This window comes from Amblyomma maculatum, chromosome 1 (genome assembly GCF_055883805.1).
Source record: "Amblyomma maculatum isolate TAMU_Amacu chromosome 1, ASM5588380v1, whole genome shotgun sequence".
Taxonomy (NCBI): domain Eukaryota; kingdom Metazoa; phylum Arthropoda; class Arachnida; order Ixodida; family Ixodidae; genus Amblyomma; species Amblyomma maculatum.
Window position 1 is genome coordinate 472,972,461 of NC_139344.1, and position 17,839 is coordinate 472,990,299.

The window sequence follows — 17,839 nt, forward strand, 5'->3', positions numbered from 1 at the left end:
TCCTGGGAACAGCCGGCGAGACCAATGAGCTGCCAGCGAATGAGTGACGTACACGACTGGGCCCATGCCTCGCCTTGGCCGTCCTTGTCTAGTGCTCATCGGTTTGCTACGAAAGGGAGGTGGGGGTAGTGCGGCTAGTGGGGCGAGGGGGGTTAGAGAGGAGAGGCAGCGGCCGCGGTGGGTACCCTCTCCCCCTGTGAGCTCTTGCGCTGAGCTGCTCGATGGCTTTGTGCGGCTTTGTACAACGTTCGCTCGTATCATTCGCGGCGGGGGAGGCGGGGGGGGGGGGGGGGGGGGGAGAGGAGTTAGCGGCGGCCGCGTCAGTTATGTTACAATCTTGAGGCCAGCCGCGCCGGCCCGGTCGCATGCGCGACTGGTTTGCACGTTCGTATCAACCGCGGCGGGTTCAGAAACTCTTCGTATCACCCCGAATCTTAACGTATTATACACAATGTAGTCCGTTCAAAGCATTCTTAAAATTCGTATCATCCCGAAATTCGTACCAGCCGTAATCGTATCATCGAGATTCTACTGTATTATCGAGTGCGGGTGCTGCGGTGATGTTGCGTCGACGTGGAGCTCGCCCTGTGTGAACGGAAAAGAGAAGTGCAACCCGTTCGTTGTGAACGTCCTTGCTGCGCGAGCGATGCAAGCCACCGGGAATCGACAAACGGCACTCAATGACGTCTTTGAGACCATGAACTGTAGTAGTTGTCGATTTGATATTAGACTGAACTTTGTTACTACAACTTTGAACTTTAGGGGATTCGAATAAAAGTGAAGAAATCACACGCGGACAAAAACTGTTTAACGGTAACAAAAACACTGGATATATTCAGCAAAGTTTAAACGCGTCTTTCTCCGACGAAGGGTGCGTTCCGCACTGTCCCGTCCGCTCTTCTCTCACTCTCTCTCGGCCAGTCGTTCAGAGCATGACTCGCACCCCGCACGTGCGCACAGACTCCTCGTCGCCGGCCCAGGCCCCTCCTTCTCCTCAGCGGGGTGCCACGCCGACCCTTGTTTCCAATCACGCGTTCCACGGTCGTTCCGAGAAAGTGGACCATGCAGTCTTCGGTTTGTAACTTAAAACCTAGAAACGTGCTGACTTTTGCTGGCTGCTCTTTCGGGAGCAAGAGCTCGGCATTTCTTCTCTGCTTTGTGCTCAGATTTATGGCCCTTTTTCATTTCTGAAGTCGAGCTACGGGATTGTCGGTTCTTCTTTTTCTTTATATATTCTTTACATCCTCCCCCCCCCCCCCCCCCCCCCCCCCCCCCAAATGAGTGCAACTCATTTTATGCGCGTTTCCAAGGGATAGAGGAGCGTAATCATCGAGTCAGTCCAATAGAATACATTCATTTGGTGATCAATTGCTCCTTGAAAGTAGGTGGCCATGCGTGATCTAATTACAGCCGCCATCAGCTCCAACCGAGGCAGCGACAAGGCCTTCAGAGGCGCCACGCGTGACTTGGCAAGGATGAGGTGGACGCTCACCGTTTTGTTGTCTTTTCAGATGCGGAGGTAGGCACGTCGGACTTGCGTCCCAAAAAATGTGGAGCTGCCCAGAAACTTGGTTGTTCTGTACAATGCAACGTGGGAAGGAGAGTTGTCTCAGATTGGCGAGGTCTAAACACCAACTTCTCCATTCCGCCCCCAAGTCGCTCGGTAATTGGTCATCCCACTCGATACCTCTCTCCCATAGCCATTGAAAAAGTATCTTTGCTTGCACCATGAACGGTGCGACGAGGCCCAAGGGGTCGAATATTCTTGCCGATGCCTGCAGCACCGCACGCTTCGACGCAGCTCCGCTAGTTAATGAGCTGATCACACTGGCCAGGGATATTGCCATCTTGTCGTCAGCTGCGTTCCATTTCATTCCCGGGATCTTCTGTTCCCCGTTCGAAGGTGTAGTTTCGTCGTCCCCAAGCTCCGCGCGGACTGCATCGGAATTCGAGGACCATTTCCTTAAGCACATGCCGGTGTCGCTCAATATGTCGGTGGCTTCAGTGACTATTCTCAACACCTCGTTTACTGTAGCCACCCCCGTCACCAGATCGTCCACGTAAAAGGAGTCCTTCATGAGGCTCGCCATTTTCGAAACTTCCTTTGTCGTGCATTCAAGGTGGTGGAGGAGGGTAGCGGTCAGCAAATACGGGCTGGCTGTCGTACCGAACGGTACCAGAGTCATTCTCCATTCTTCGATATCCGGCAATGCTGACGGGTCAAGCGGTGGGCTACTGTACCAGAAGAACCGCAGGGCATCTATCCTCAGGCCGCACGCTTATCTGCAGAAATGCTTTCTCGGTGTCTGCTACGAGAGCGACCTTGTGTAGGCGGAACCGCAAAGAGAGTCTGCACCAAATCACTGACGAGGTTAGGTCCTTTTTCCAAGTGGTCGTTGAGTGACCATTTCCTCGGAGCGTGTGATGATGCGTCGAACACGACATGCAGCTTCGTCGTAGTTGCCTTACTACGTACGACTGGCTGATGTGGCACGTAATAAACTTTCCCAGACACTACTTCTTCGGTCACCCGCTCCGCATGCCCTGTCTCGAAATAACTCCTGATGGCGTCGTTGTATTGCTCGGCGAGTTCTGGATTGCGGCGTAGTCGCTTTGTCAGGTTGTCGAGTCGCCGAATTGCCATATTTTTGTTGTCGTTGAGTTCGTTGGATGCGTCTTTCCATGGCAAGGCAACTTCATAGCGCTGACCTTTCTTTTCCAACTTTACCTTGCTCAGTGCTCTTTCGTCGTGTGTCTCTAGGGAATCTTTTATGCCGGTGGCGTCTAGTTCCCAGGAATTCTGCAGCGTAGTGTGGACCTGGTCTGCAGTTTCCAAGCCTATTCTTAGTGTGCAAACATTGTTTGCGATTGAGAGGCTTGAAGTCACCCTGAACGGTCCCTGAATCGACCAACCAAACTTTGTATTCACCGCTGCTAATCCTTCATTTTCGTTGCATCTTTGCACCTCTCCCGTTTGAAATTTCCAAATGTGGTCGGCTCCAATTAGTAATCCAATACCTGGCACTGAAGACATGCCCAGATGGATCAGTCTGTCTGCGAGCAGTGCTCCTCAAACTTCCATCTGTTGCACAAAACTGTGATCTGTGGGCACCTGCCTGACGTCCTTGCATATGAAGGGCACCTCAATAGCCTCTATTGCTATTTCGTAATCTCCGTATTGGCTCCGAAGGCGAACTTCTACCAGCCGACAGCCTTGGACTTGCGCGGCCACAGCCCCAAAGGTGTTTAAGTGGAAGTCGGTCTTTCCCAAAACCTTCAAATTAAGTGTTTTTGAGATATCTGCTCGAATGAACGTTTTTTGACTTCCCCCGTCGATTACGCCCCGGATGTAGCCTTATTTGGTGCTCCCCAAAGCAAAGGCACGGAAGGTCTGCAGTGCCGTCTCTTGCGTTTCTTCTGTTTTGGCTTCTGCATGCACGTGAGTGGCGCTGATCTCTGATGGTACGTCAGTTTTGCTTACTGCCCAATTGGGGTTGCACATTGAGGTAGCGTGCCTTTTCTCGCAATTCCCGCATTTTATCTTTCGCCTGCAGTCTTTTGCTCGGTGTCCCCACCTTGTGCATCGAAAGCACCTTTTCGTCCTGGCAAGTTTTTCGATTTTTTCTTCGTTCGCCAGTGCAGCCGTGCAGATCTCTGTGCCGTGCCTGTTCGAATCGCAGAATGCGCATTTTTCTGTCTTCTCTGTTTGCGCATAAGGAACAGCGGCACTCGGAGTCTACTGCTTGGCACTTTTGCCGAGGTTTTCCGTATAAGAAGGCTTCTCAAAGGTGGGATCTTGTCTACATCGCTCTCGAGATTCTGTTTCTACCAGCAGAAAATGTAGTACCTCCTCTAGCCTTCTCTCTGATCTGTCTGCTGCCTGCGTCGAGGCGGAGGACTGCTGCGCTGGTGACGCGGGACTACTATCGGGCGGCGACAATACATCTGTCTTGGTCACTCTGCTTGCCAGGCAGTGAAACTCCACCACCGTGTCTCGCGGCAGCGTCGTCAGGATAATGTCGCAAAGCATTGCGCAGTAAGCATGTTTGGTCACTCCAAGATCCGTTCACCCGCAAATGTGGGCTTGAACATGATCGTAGAGCCGGCGGAGTCCTCTGACATCTCCTGATGACGACACTGGCGGTAGCGTCCTTAATTTGGTCAGGTGTTCTTGTTCGATTAGCCCCTTGTCACCGAAACGGCACTGCAGTATCTATACCGCGTCTTCATAGCAGGCCTCAGTTGCCTGCAATCCTTTTACTGCCGATGCGGCAGGCCCGGCGAGGAGGCTCTTTAAGTAATGAAATTTCTCCGCTTTGGACAGGGCCTGATTATCATGCACCGCTTCGCGGAAACATTCCCAAAAAGACTGCCAGTTGGCAAGCTCACCATTGAAAGACTGGAGCTGCAGCTTCGGAAGCCTGATTGCAGTGAGTCAGGGCGTCGGCACCGACGCTTGCGTCGATTCGGCGTTGTGTTCAGACGCAGTCTGTTCTGAAGCTGCGATCCGAGCCCTCAGTTGGCCGATGAGGTTTATGGCCCGGTCGTCGCATTCGACACTTTCTGTAAACTCGGTCTCGAATGCTTCCTCCGGTAGATAGTTCTCCAACTCGTCGTTGATCTTCCGCAGCTCATCATTGCTGACTTCCAGTCTGCGAAGCAGAGCTGTCAACTGTTGGACGTTGGCTGTCGGCAGTGCTGTTGTGGCCTCGATGATAATCGTGTTCTGCCCTCGTCGACTTCGCCTCTTCGCTTTGAGTTTTTCCATTTTGGGTACATCGTGGTCTTTTCAGATTTCGCCACTATCTTCTCATCCCGGGCTTCGGCACCATGTAGCAGTTGTTGATTTGATATTAGACTGAACTTCGTTACTACAACTTTGAACTTTAGGGGATTCGAATAAAAGTGAAGAAATCACACGCGGACAAAAACTGTTTAAAAACACTGGATATATTCAGCAAAGTTTAAACGCGTCTTTCTCCGACGAAGGGTGCGTTCTGCACTATCCCGTCCGCTCTTCTCTCTCTCTCTCTCGGCCAGTCCTTCAGAGCATGACTCGCACCCCGCATGTGCGCACAGCCTCCTCGTTGCCGGCCCAGGCCCCTCCTTCTCCTCAGCGGGGTGCCACGCCGACCCTTGTTTCCAATCGCGCGTTCCCCGGTTGGTCCGGTTAAAGTGGACCATGCTGTCTTCGGTTTGTAACTTGAAACATTGGAATGCGCTGACTTTTGCTGGCTGCTCTTTCGGGAGCAAGAGCTCGGCATTTCTTCTCTGCTTTGTGCTCAGATTTATGGCCTTTTTTCGTTTCTGAAGTCGAGCTACGGGATTGCGGTTCTTCTTTTTCTTTATATATTCTTTACATGAAAATTTCGCACCGTAGCCTCCACAACAAAACTTGGCAAAGGTACATGAAGAATAAGCTGGCGCCCGCAGCAGCTCTTGCTGCAGAGAAGCAAACGTCTGTGCGCGCAATCAGTCCGGGATCTATATGATGAGTTGCAGGTTGCGAATCCCGGAAACATTGCTGTGTCATACGACGGTTCCTGGATGACGCGCGGCCACTCGTCCCATATTGGCGTCGGCACGGTCATCGAGCTGTTTACAGGACTGGTTCTCGATTACATGGTCCTGAGTAATTTTTGCACTGGTTGCGAGCGTGCCCCAAGCGAAGATGACCCAGCATACAAGGCTTGGAAGAAGACCCATGCATGCCAGAAAAACACCACAAAGAAGGCTGGTGAAATGGAAGTTGAGGCTGCTCTCACCCTCTCCTAGAGATCACTGCAACGGCACAACCTGAGATACACCACCCTACTCTCAGATAGTGACAGCCGAGCTTTTCTTGCGTTGCAGGATGCCCGGGTGTATGGGTACATTATGGGTATGGATATGGGTACATGGGTACCCATACCCATACCGGGGGTATGGGTATGGGTGCAGCGGTGGCGTAGCGGTAGAACATCCGCCTCGCATGCAAGAGGACCGGGGTTCAAATCCCGGTGCCGCGCAAATCTCCACCGGATGAAAGATAAAAAAAAAAAAAAAATCCGCGTGTTGATGGAATTGCATAAACAGGTTTGGGGTGCGACCTGATGCCGGTGAACACCTCCGGCAACGCACTCCCTCACCAGAACAGGAGTTGGCCACCCTGGTGCAGTAATTGGCCGCAACCTCCTATGATAAGCTCCATAAAACCCCGGCCCTCAGTCACCAGCGGCTGCGGAACAACTGACCACGGCGGCGGTCAGACCTGTGACGCAGCAGGGGGTGCTAAGAAAGTCTGGCTCTGCTGGACAGGCCGCCATTGGAAACGGACCCTGGCAACGTTTAATGCTAGAACCCTAGCTAGTGAAGCTAGCTTAGCAGTGCTGTTAGAGGAACTAGAGGGCATAAAATGGGATGTCATAGGGCTTAGTGAGGTTAGGAGGCCGAATGAGGCATATACTGTACTGAAAGATGGGCATGTACTGTGTTATCGAGGCTTACCAGAGAGGCGACAACTAGGAGTAGGTTTCCTTGTCAATAAGCATATAGCGGGTAATATAGATGAATTCTATAGTATTAATGAGAGGGTTGCAGGCATCGCAATTCGGCTTAATAAGCGGTATAAACTGAAGGTTGTACAGGCCTATGCACCTACATGTAGTTATGATGACCAGGCAGTTGAAAGCTTCTACGAAGATGTAGAATCGGCAATGCGAAAAGTAAAGACGCAGTATACTGTACTAATGGGAGATTTCAATGCCAAGGTAGGGAAAAAACAAGCAGGAGACAAGGTAGTAGGTGACTATGGCATTGGTTCTAGGAATAGCAGGGGGGAGTTACTAGTTGAGTTTGCAGAGCGCAATAACTTACGAATCATGAATACCTTCTTCAGCAAACGGAAGAACCGGAAATGGACATGGAAAAGTCCTAACGGAGAGACTAAAAATGAAATCGACTTCATAATGTGTTCAACCGCCGCCATTATGCAAGATGTAGAGGTAATCGGGAAAGTGCGATGCAGTGACCACAGGATGGTGAGGTCCCGAATTAGCCTAAATCTGAAGAAGGAACGCAACAGATTAGCAAGAGAGAAACCCATCAACGAATTAGCGGTGAGGGGGAGGGCAGAAGAGTTCAGGATCTCGCTACAGAATAGGTTTTCAGCTCTAACTGAGGATGGTGACATTACCCTAGAGGCAAGGAACAATAATTTCAGAGATATCATTACTGAGTGCGCGGTAGAAGTAGGCGGTAGGATAGTTAGAGAGGATACCGGTAAGCTGTCTAAGGAGACGAAAGATTTGATTAAGAAACGCCAGAGTATGAAAGCTTCCAATCCAACAGACCAGATCGAATTGGCCGAGATATCAAAGCTAATCAATAAGCGCAAGGTGGCCGATATTAGGAAGTATAACATGGAGAAAATTGAGCATGCTATAAAGAACGGGGGAAGCCTTAAAGCGGTAAAGAAGAAATTGGGCATAGGCAAAAACCAGATGTATGCGATAAGGGACAACGCGGGCAACGTCATCACTAATATGGAAAAGATAGTCAAAGTAGCCGAGGAGTTCTATACAGATCTCTACAGTAGCCAAAGTAGTCAGGACCGTAATGAGATTGGCGGTAGGGAAAAACAGTCAGACGTTCCACCAGTGACGAAGGACGAGGTCAAGAAAGCACTAGAAACCATGAAAAGGGGGAAATCAGCTGGAGAGGATCAGATAACTACAGATTTGCCGAAGGACGGGGGGGATATCGTGCTAGAAAACCTGGCCACCCTGTATACGCAGTGCCTGGTGTCATCGACGGTACCGGAACCATGGAAGAATGCAAACATTATCCTCATTCACAAGAAAGGGGACTCTAAGGACCTTAAAAATTACAGACCAATCAGCTTACTGTCTGTTACGTATAAGGTATTTACTAAGGTAATCGCTAATAGAATCAGGACAACCTTAGACTGCAATCAAGGAAAGGATCAAGCAGGGTTTCGGAAACGGTACTCTACTATCGATCATATCCATACCATCAATCAGGTGATAGAAAAATGCTTGGAATATAACCAGCCCTTATACATAGCATTCATTGATTACGAAAAAGCATTTGACTCAGTTGAAACCTCGGCGGTGATGCAGGCATTGCGAAATCAGGGGGTAGACGAGCCATACGTGAAAGTGCTAGAAGATATATATAGCGGCTGCACAGCAACAATAGTTCTGCATAAAGAAAGTAACAAAATTCCCATAAAGAGAGGTGTTAGGCAAGGAGACACAATCTCCCCAGTACTATTCACAGCTTGTTTAGAGGAAGTATTCAGAGACTTGGAATGGGAGCAGTTAGGGATAAGGGTAAATGGAGAATACCTCAGTAATCTGCGATTTGCTAATGACATTGCCTTGCTAAGCAACTCGGGGGATGAACTGCAAATAATGATTGATGCCCTAGACTGGAAAAGTAGAAAGGTAGGCTTGAAAATCAATATGCAGAAGACTAAGGTAATGTTCAACAGCCTCGGGAAGGAACAGCAGTTTACATTAGGTAGCGAAATACTGGAAGTAGTAGGCGAATATGTCTACTTAGGACAGGTAGTAACCGCAGACCCGGACCACGAAAAGGAAATAACAAGAAGAATACGATTGGGATGGAGCGCATTTGGCAAGCACTCGCAGATTATGACTAGCAGCTTACCGGTATCGCTCAAGAGGAAAGTATACAACAGTTGCATCTCGCCTGTACTCACCTATGGGGCTGAAACGTGGAGGCTAACCAAGAGAGTTCTACTTAAGTTGAGGACAACCCAGAGGGCTATGGAACGAAAAATGGTAGGGGTAACATTAAGAGATAGAAAGCGTGCAGAGTGGGTCAGAGAAATAACTCAAGTTACCGACATTCTAGTAGAAATTAAGAAGAAGAAATGGACATGGGCAGGACATGTAGTGCGAAGAGAGGATAACCGATGGTCGCTGAGGGTAACAAACTGGATTCCAAGGGAAGGAAAGCGTAGCAGGGGGCGGCAGAAAGTTAGGTGGGCGGATGAGATTAAGAAGTTCGCAGGGGTCAAGTGGATGCAGCTAGCACAGAACCGGGTTAAGTGGAGAAATATGGGAGAGGCCTTCGCAGTGCAGTGGGTATAATCAGGCTGATGATGATGATGACGATGATGAACGTTAATGGCGGTCGGTGCGGTGCACAGCGGAGAAAGCTCTACTTCGGCACAAGCGCAATAAATTACGGCGCGATTGCGACACGTCCTGATCGTCGGTACCACTGAAGACCGGAGGGTCCCGCTGGCGAAGCACCCCGGAGCATGGAATAGAAAGGGCCGAGGTAGCGGGACCGGTGGTGTTAGTGCTGGAGTCAGTCATTGAGGTAGAAATTCGGCAGCAGCGGAGCTCCAGGGAGAGGAAATGGAAGAGAAGTCCTGCGACCTCCACCAAGTGTTAAGCGGGGATCCAGGCACTGGTAGCGAGCAGGACCGGAGCGGGGGTGGCCTAACTTGCAGTCAGCTGGTCTGCCAAATCACTTCCTCTTCCTCTCTCTCGGCAATCTGCCCACTTAATCTTAAATTCTTTACACAGCGAGTAGTTCCACTCTTCCCTAACAGGTGGCGCCAATAAGACGACCGTCATTGCTGGCCTTCGGAACGCATCGGCGCGCAGTGCTAACTGCTGCTGTGTATCTTGTGTAAGAATACCAGCTGACTTTTAAACAGCGCTGCTTTGATGCAGGTGTCATCTGTATTGTCGAAATATTCTGCGAGGAAGCAGAGCTAACGACCCTGTTGTTTATTGGCGGAAGAACAGAAGACGCTTTCTACATAAGGTGCACATCATGGCCTAGGCAACCGTTTTTCTGGGATATGTATCACGAGTTCATGTTCCTTTCTGGGACAAGAAAGCGCCTGTGAATTGCAGAGAATGGCTATACCTCACGCCCCAGCTCGTTTTAGCACTGGCAGTAGCCATGGGAATGCGAGAACTACCCTGAAGTTTTCTCAGGAATTGGATATTGAGTCTTTGCACTGCTGCCGAGTTTTTCTCGCAGGGCGTTAAGAGGTACCTTCACGTTGCTATTAATGTCTATGCAGTTATACGAATTGATCGCACAGAGAAGGAAAGTTAGTGTGGGCATGTAAGTGAATCTGTTTACTTTAATTAGGTACTATTCCCTAGGATATGCGGGATCGAATCTCGGCCTCGGCGGCTGCTTTTCGTTGAAGCCAAAAACCCAGGCGCCGTGTTTTGTGCGATATCAGTGCACATTAAAGAACCATAAGGGGATGGGAATTTCCGCAGTCCTCCACTCATAGCCTGAGTCGCTTTGGGATGTAACACCGCACAAACAAAACCAAACTTTAATTAGACAAGTACTGCTGAAATACATGTAATAACTGCTGCTTTTATGAAACTAATGCACGGGCCAATGATGAAATTTACCATGATAAGATTTTTTTATATCCCCACTTGCTTTGGGCTGCGTACTGTGCGTTCTGAATTCCAGTGCAGTTTCCAGTCACCTTCGCCCGAGCGCAGGTGAACGCCGCTGAGCGCCTGATGCCGCCTTCAAGCAGCGTAATAGTCTTTTGAAGCCAGGCCATTTACAGGAGATAAAATTATATCTTATCAATTGTCAGAAGACAGAAGACTCACTGATACAGTCAGTCCCTCTTATAAAGTACTTTATATTACTTTATAAAGATAAGATAAGCGTACTTTATAAAGATAAGAGGGACTGACTGTATCAGTGAGTCTTCTGTAGTGCTCTACAGCAGTGAGGTATCTTTCCTCGATAATATGATCTGAAATGAGTATTCCATTGCCCACTGTTTGTAACCTCCTTAGGACGACCTGTCTTTAGTATTAGTGGCGTTTTTTTATATTTTTATATATAGATTTTTTTACCTTGTTTAATTTTTAGATTTTGACTGCTTTTGCTTTGTATACATGACACTGCCTTTGCTACGAGATATTGACTGCTATTGCTACAATTTTTTTGTTAGTTACCCTTGGGTTTAGTTTTTTACCTTGGTCTTACCTTGTTGGTTTTTTTGTTAAAATGCTTTTGTTACCTTGGTGTTTTGTTCTGGTTTTTTACGGCTTTTTGTTAGACTGCTTTTGCTTTGCTATGGACACTGCTTTTGCTACGAGGGATTGACTGCTATTGCCTCTTTGCTAGTTACCTTTGGTTATTACCTTGTTGTGAGCTCTAATTTTTACGTTTTTAGTTTTGTCTGCTTTTGCTTCAAGTCTTCACACTGCTTTGCTACGTTTGACTGTTGTTAGGATCTGTATCGTTTATTTATCGCTTCCTTGTTGTGTTTATTCACACATGCCTAGGCTTGTCATTGATGAATTTTGATACCGGGTGGGGTGAGTGCGATTGGGGCTATGAACACCTGAGTGGCCGAGGGTTTAAATATACGTTCCTCTTTCCTTCCAATAAACAGTTGGCAGTTAGCGCTCGTCCTGTACCCTGTCTTGTGTGTGTTTTTTCGCGCTACTATAAGATGTCTGAAGAATTGATGATACTGTTCGCAAGAAGTTCTGGCATTGCATCATCACTTGACGAAATAAAATTAGAATGTAGGCAGCAATTTTTGCTCTGAATGCGAACAAATAACACAAAAACAAGTGGCAGCTCACCAAAAGGAAGGCCTTGCTCTCTGGCTTGACCTTGTGCTTCTCCATGTACTTCACCAGGGAGCAGCTGGCATAGCTGCAACACATGACCAGCAAATCAAGGTAGCGGAATGAGAACAGGCTCCATGCTGGTAACTACTGCACGAGAGATGAGCGGCAGTGCTGGTGATTGTGAGATGATCTACTCTATCCTGTACCAGGTAGCAGGCCAGACCTTTGCTAAGCCCCCTTTAAATTATTCTCTCCCTCAATACCACGTGCATCACACTAGAAGGTGACAAGACAGCATTAATGGCTCCCATCTGCGGATCCTCGTTTCCATTGCTACTCACCTAATTTGTGCCTCCATTATCTCACAAATACTCATTAGCAAACCACATTATGTGCAAGGCGACCTAATGCCGATATATAAAGCCCCAAGTGTACAAACGTGCCTGCATAGCCTAGGAGTAGTGTGTCTCCCACAGGATCCAAGGATACCAGAGGTTTTGATCCACATCTCAGCCATGTTAGCATAAATAAAGGGGCTACCAGAGTTGGTAGATGTTGCCATCTCAGGTGGTCCTCTGATGTTACACAATGACACAATCAGTGCCCAGTGATGTCACCCATCAACTACCTACCATCTACCAGAGGCATGCTCATGCTTATGAGTTTCTGGTGCATGAAGCCCTTAATGCTATGTTGTTGATAAATGGAAGAGCAGCAGGTGAACATGAAAATTTCATGAGAAAGAAACCCCTCCACTGCTGTAAAAAAGTTATTTACAACATTATAAAATGTGCACGAGCAATAGGCATCCCATCACTTGTCCCCACAATGCAAAATACTTTAAGCTAGCTTTTATAGCACTGAAGGTATAGGACTGAAGACAATCGAAAATGATGCTCCTCCTCTCTTCCTTCAATTCAGCCCACACTAGCACGCAAGCAAAAAAAAAGGCAAACAAGCGAACAAATCGACAGGGCGCTTCATCACGCCCCGCCCGCAAAAGTTGGGAGAATGTTGGGAGCGTCCAATAAGCGCCCAGCAAGCTCGTGCGACGTCAAATGGGATGTCTGCGCACGGAAATGTGTCGCCCCAATCGCAAGCAGTCACCAGAAGGAATTTTTTTTAATTATTTGTAAACTATACGCTCCACTCAAAGTGTTCAAATTTGACTCGAATACTCATAAGGACCAACTCTATGAACTTCTTGCATTAGGATATATTACCGCAAGCAGCCTTTCAGGGGCTCTTTCGTTACCACGTCTATTCAAATCGATCACCGGTAAATTGCCGATTTCGACATGTTAGATAGGACCCCTACTGTGGGAAATAAAGTTTTACCAAACCAAACCAAACTAGGGATGGATGGATGGATGTATGGATGGAATATAGGAGCGTCCCCCTTTGAAACGGGGTGGTAGCAGTAGCTATCATGCTCATTTTTCTCCCTATATCTTAATTATTGATTTAGATTGGTTAACTAAAAAATCATTCTATTTCTTAAATTTTTTGTTTCTACATTACTAACATTATGTCACTTCTCTGCTTTTAAGCCACCAATCTCCCAGTCTTTTGCTAATTTCCACCGCCGGTTTATTCACCTGGCCACTGTTATCTCTAAACCCCAGAGCTTCAGGAACAGTGATTTCGCCTGCATCAACTTCCGGATGGATACCATTACATTCGAGTATAATATGGTCAATTGTTTCACTGGAGTTACCACATACAGCACATGCGTCATCTCCATTGTTAAATTTCTTTTTGTAGCTGCGTGTTCTAAGGCACTCTGATCTAGCTTCAAAAAGTAGGGCACTGCCTCTTGAGTTATCAAAGAAATCTTCCTTCCTGATCTGCATTTTCCACTTTCGGTATAATTCCACACTCTCTTTCTTTTCCATCGAATTTATCCAATTTTTACCTTCTGTGTTTTTCACATGTTGCTTAATGCTCTTTATTTCTCCGTCCTTGTGACTAGCATACTTACTAGTTAGTTTCCTAGTTCTTTTCCTCCACTGTGAGTCAACGCTTTTTAACTAGTTTCTCTTGCCCTAGCGCCACCCAGTGGTTAGTCTAGGCACTGCACTTGTAGAACCAGTTTAAATATTCCCACTCTTGCGATGTCCTAATTTCTGATGGACCTTTTTGAGAACTAATGTGCATGTAGTGTTGTGAAAGGGGGCGTAGCAGCCGCACTTGAAAAAAACCTGCCACTCGTGGTAATGCAGCATGAACATCAATTTTTTGTAATCGAAAGACTTCCAGCAAGTCAAATATCAATCACAGTGTTGCCTTTGTTATATGATGGTGTTGAGTGGTGACATTTACCCGAAAATGGCGCCAGCTATTCGCTAGTCAGCTTTGACCCTGAGTCCGAATGGTTTGATTCCACGAAAACGTATTCCTGAAGGTCCGCCGAAAGTCCAACATGTAGACTCGGCCTTTACAGCCAGTTTGCAGCAGTTTTGGATGGTGCCTCATAAAAACCAGGAACTGCTTCACTGCATGGCATGAGAAATGAGGCTGTTCCCACCTGTAGTTTTTTTTTTATGTAGCTGAAGAATGCTGGCAGCGGTGGCGTAGCGGTAGAACATCTGCCTCGCATACAAGAGGACAGGGGCTAAAACCCTTGCGCCGCGCAATTCTCCACCAGATTAAAAAAAAAAAAAAAATCCGCGTGTCGATGGAATTGCATAAACAGATTTGGGGTGCGACCTGATGCCGGTGAACACCTCCGGCAATGCACTCCCTCACCAGAACAGGAGTTGGCCACCCTGGTGCAGTAATTGGCCGCAACCTCTCATGATAAGCTCCACAAAACCCCGGCCCTCAGTCACCAGTGGCTGCGGAACAACTGACCACGGCGGCAGTCAGACCTGTGACGCAGCAGGGGGTGCTAAGAATTCCTGGCTCCGCTGGACAGGCCGCCATTGGAAACTGACCCTGGCAACGTTTAACGCTAAAACCCTAGCTAGTGAAGCTAGTTTAGCAGCGCTGTTAGAGTAACTAGAGGGTATGAAATGGGATGTCATAGGGCTTAGTGAGGCTAGGAGGCCGAATGAGGCATACACTGCATTGTGCACTGCTTGCATTGTGTTGTCGAGGTTTACCGGAGAGGCGAGAACTAGGAGTAGGTTTCCTTGTCAATAAGTATATAGCAGGTAATATAGATGAACTCTATAGTATTAATGAGATAGTCAAAGTAGCCGAGGAGTTCTATACAGATCTCTACAGTAGCCAAAGTAGTCAGGACCGTAATGAGATTGGCTTTAGTGAAAAACAGTCAGACATTTCTTCAGTGACGAAGGACGAGGTCAAGAAAGCATTACAATTTATGAAAAGGGGGAAATCAGTTGGAGAGGATCAGATAACTACAGATTTGTTGAAGGAGGGGGGGATATCGCGCTAGAAAAATTGGCCACCCTGTATACGCAGTGCCTGGTGTCATCGACGGCACTGAAACCATGGAAGAACGCAAACATTATCCTCATTCATAAGAAAGGGGACTCTAAGGACCTTAAAAATTACAGACCAATTAGCTTACTGTCTGTTACGTATAAGGTATTTACTGAGGTAATCGCTAATAAAATCAGGACAACCTTAGACTGCAATCAAGCAAAGGATCAAGCAGGGTTTCGGAAACGGTACTCTACTATCGATCATATTCATACCATCAATCAGGTGATAGAAAAATGCTCGAAATATAACCAGCCCTTATATATAGCATTCATTGATTATGAAAAAGCATTTAACTCAGTTGAAATCTCGGCGGTGATGCAGGCAATGCGAAATCAGGGGGTAGACGAGCTGTACGTGAAAGTGCTGGAGGATATATATAGTGGCTGCACAGCAACCATAGTTCTGCATAAAGAAAGTAACAAAATTCCCATAAAGAAAGGTGTTAGGCAAGGAGACACAATCTCCCCAGTACTATTCACAGCTTGCTTAGAGGAATTATTCAGAGACTTGGAATGGGAGCAGTTAGAGATAAGGGTAGATGGAGAATACCTCATGGCGATTTCCACTGGTCGATCGGAGCTGGGCGCCCGAGCCGACCTAAAGTGCTACAGAGCAAATCAGCTTTGGTCGACCAACGAAATGTGTAGAGCGCGCGGCGGAAGTAAAGCTGAGCCGGTTTTGAAAGTTGCAGCCGCATCCCAGCGCCAAAATGTTTGCGGTTGATAAATAGACAGGAGTGCGGCCCTCAACAACTTGCTTTCTCATTTTTTTTTAACGCTGCAGACGTTTTTCGATAGACGCACTTCGACATATTCGCGCAAAAAACGATGACATCCAGCGTCCTCTGCCGATGTCGCTGAAACGGTCAAAAACAGCCAAATGAATCCAGCAGCATCCGGAAGCGACCGCGTCAGCGACTAGGACTTCCGGCGAGATCCGACTTCGGTCGGCGGATCGAGCTGGAGCGTCCCGAGTTGCCCCAAACGACCAGCGGAATACGCGCAACCTATCTTGGTCGACCAGTGGAAATCGAAATCGTCGTCCCGGAGCAAGAAAACGTGCTCCGTAGCGACCAGCGGAAATCGCCATCAGTAATCTGCGATTTGCTGATGACATTGCCTTGCTAAGCAACTCTGGGGATGATTGATGACCTAGACAGGAAAAGTAGAAAGGTAGGCTTGAAAATCAATATGCAGAAGACTAAGGTAATGTTCAACAGCCTCGGGAAGGAACAGCAGTTTACATTAGGTAGCAAAGTGCTGGAAGTAGTAGGCGAATGTCTACTTAGGACAGGTAGTAACCGCAGATCCGGACCATGAAAAGGCAATAACAAGAAGAATAAGATTGGGATGGAACGCATTTGTCAAGCACTCGCAGATTATGACTAGCAACTTACCGGTATCGCTAAAGAGGAAAGTATATAACAGTTGCATCTTACCTGTACTCAACTATGGCACTGAAACGTGGAGGCTAACCAAGAGAGTTCTACTTATGTTGAGGAACACCCAGAGGGCTATGGAACGAAAAATGGTAGGGGTAACATTAAGATATAGGAAACATGCAGAGTGGGTCAGAGAAATAACTCAAGTTACCGACATTCTAGTGGAAATTAAGAAGGAGAAATGGACATGGGCAGGACATGTAGTGCGAAGAGAGGATAACCGATGGTCGCTTAGGGTAATAAACTGGATTACAAGGAAAGGAAAGCTTAGCAGGGGGCGGCAGAAAGTTAGGTGGGCGGATGAGATTAAGAAGTTTGCAGGGGTCAAGTGGATGCAGCTAGCACAGAACCAGGTTAAGTGGAGAAATATGGGAGAGGCCTTCGCCCTGCAGTGGGTATAGTCAGGCTGATGATGATGATGATGAAGAACGCTGCTGTACAATTTAGTTTTTTTTTTCTTTACATTGTGTTCCTGGGTCAGTGATCTTCAAAATAAATATTCTAAATTTTCTTTGTTAAAATGAGTCTGTAGAAATCATGCCTTTTCTATCTTATTTTTATCAATTCGCCACAAAAAATAGCAATCTTCTGATCTTTTGTGTGTTCCCTTTTTTGCTTTGCAACTTACGTTTTTGAAAAGAGCATTCCACTATGTGCAATTTCGTATGGTGCAACGTGTGCTGCAGCATTACTTCTTCAGAGAAGTAAGAAAAACAGCCATTTTTTTGCGGTAACAAAAGAAGTGTACAAGCCAGATATGCTGGTGCCTGTCTGGTCTCATCATCATAGCGATTCCAGCTAGCACCCCTGAAGCTGCATCACGTGACCTCCTTCATGACTTCTTCCGCAAGCCTCATATATCAGCAGACTGCAATGATATGCTTTGGCACCAAGCTTCTCACAGCTATGATAGGTTCCATCTCCTTTACATGACCAGTGCTGAGAAATTCTATGGACAAATGGGCATTTTACTTACTATTTAGAGCTGCACAACAAAGCAAAGAGATAAACTGACTGCACAAACTTCACAAGTTCTACTGAAGACACAAGGCTCATTCGTGCAGGTGCGTCCCCAACAAGAAACAAAACTACTGTTCACAGCCATTTCGCACAGTGAAGAAACTTATGAATGCTGTAGTACAGTAGAATCTCAATGATACGAATTCCAAGGGAGTACGCAAAATATTCGTATCATCCCGAATTCGCATGATCCAAAACAAGTCAACTTCCACATGGGAATGAATTGAAAACGAACCAAACTTTATTATGGCGAACTACTTGCGGCCGAAAAAGTCCGTAATGCTTGTCTGCACTTCTTTGCTGTTGATGT

At 47.3% G+C, this 17,839-nt stretch overlaps 1 protein-coding gene across 4 annotated transcripts in view; it reads right to left on the bottom strand.

The window, feature by feature from the left end:
- The window catches only part of Cdk8 (cyclin-dependent kinase 8), a 136,361-nt gene that overhangs the window by 45,943 nt on the left and 72,579 nt on the right, over nt 1-17,839 (bottom strand). For all 4 annotated transcript variants that reach the window (XM_084605677.1, XM_084605685.1, XM_084605670.1 and 1 more), the window contains one exon: nt 11,628-11,700. In XM_084605677.1, coding sequence (XP_084461803.1) covers nt 11,628-11,700 — 73 coding nt within the window. The remainder of the gene's footprint in view (nt 1-11,627; nt 11,701-17,839) is intronic.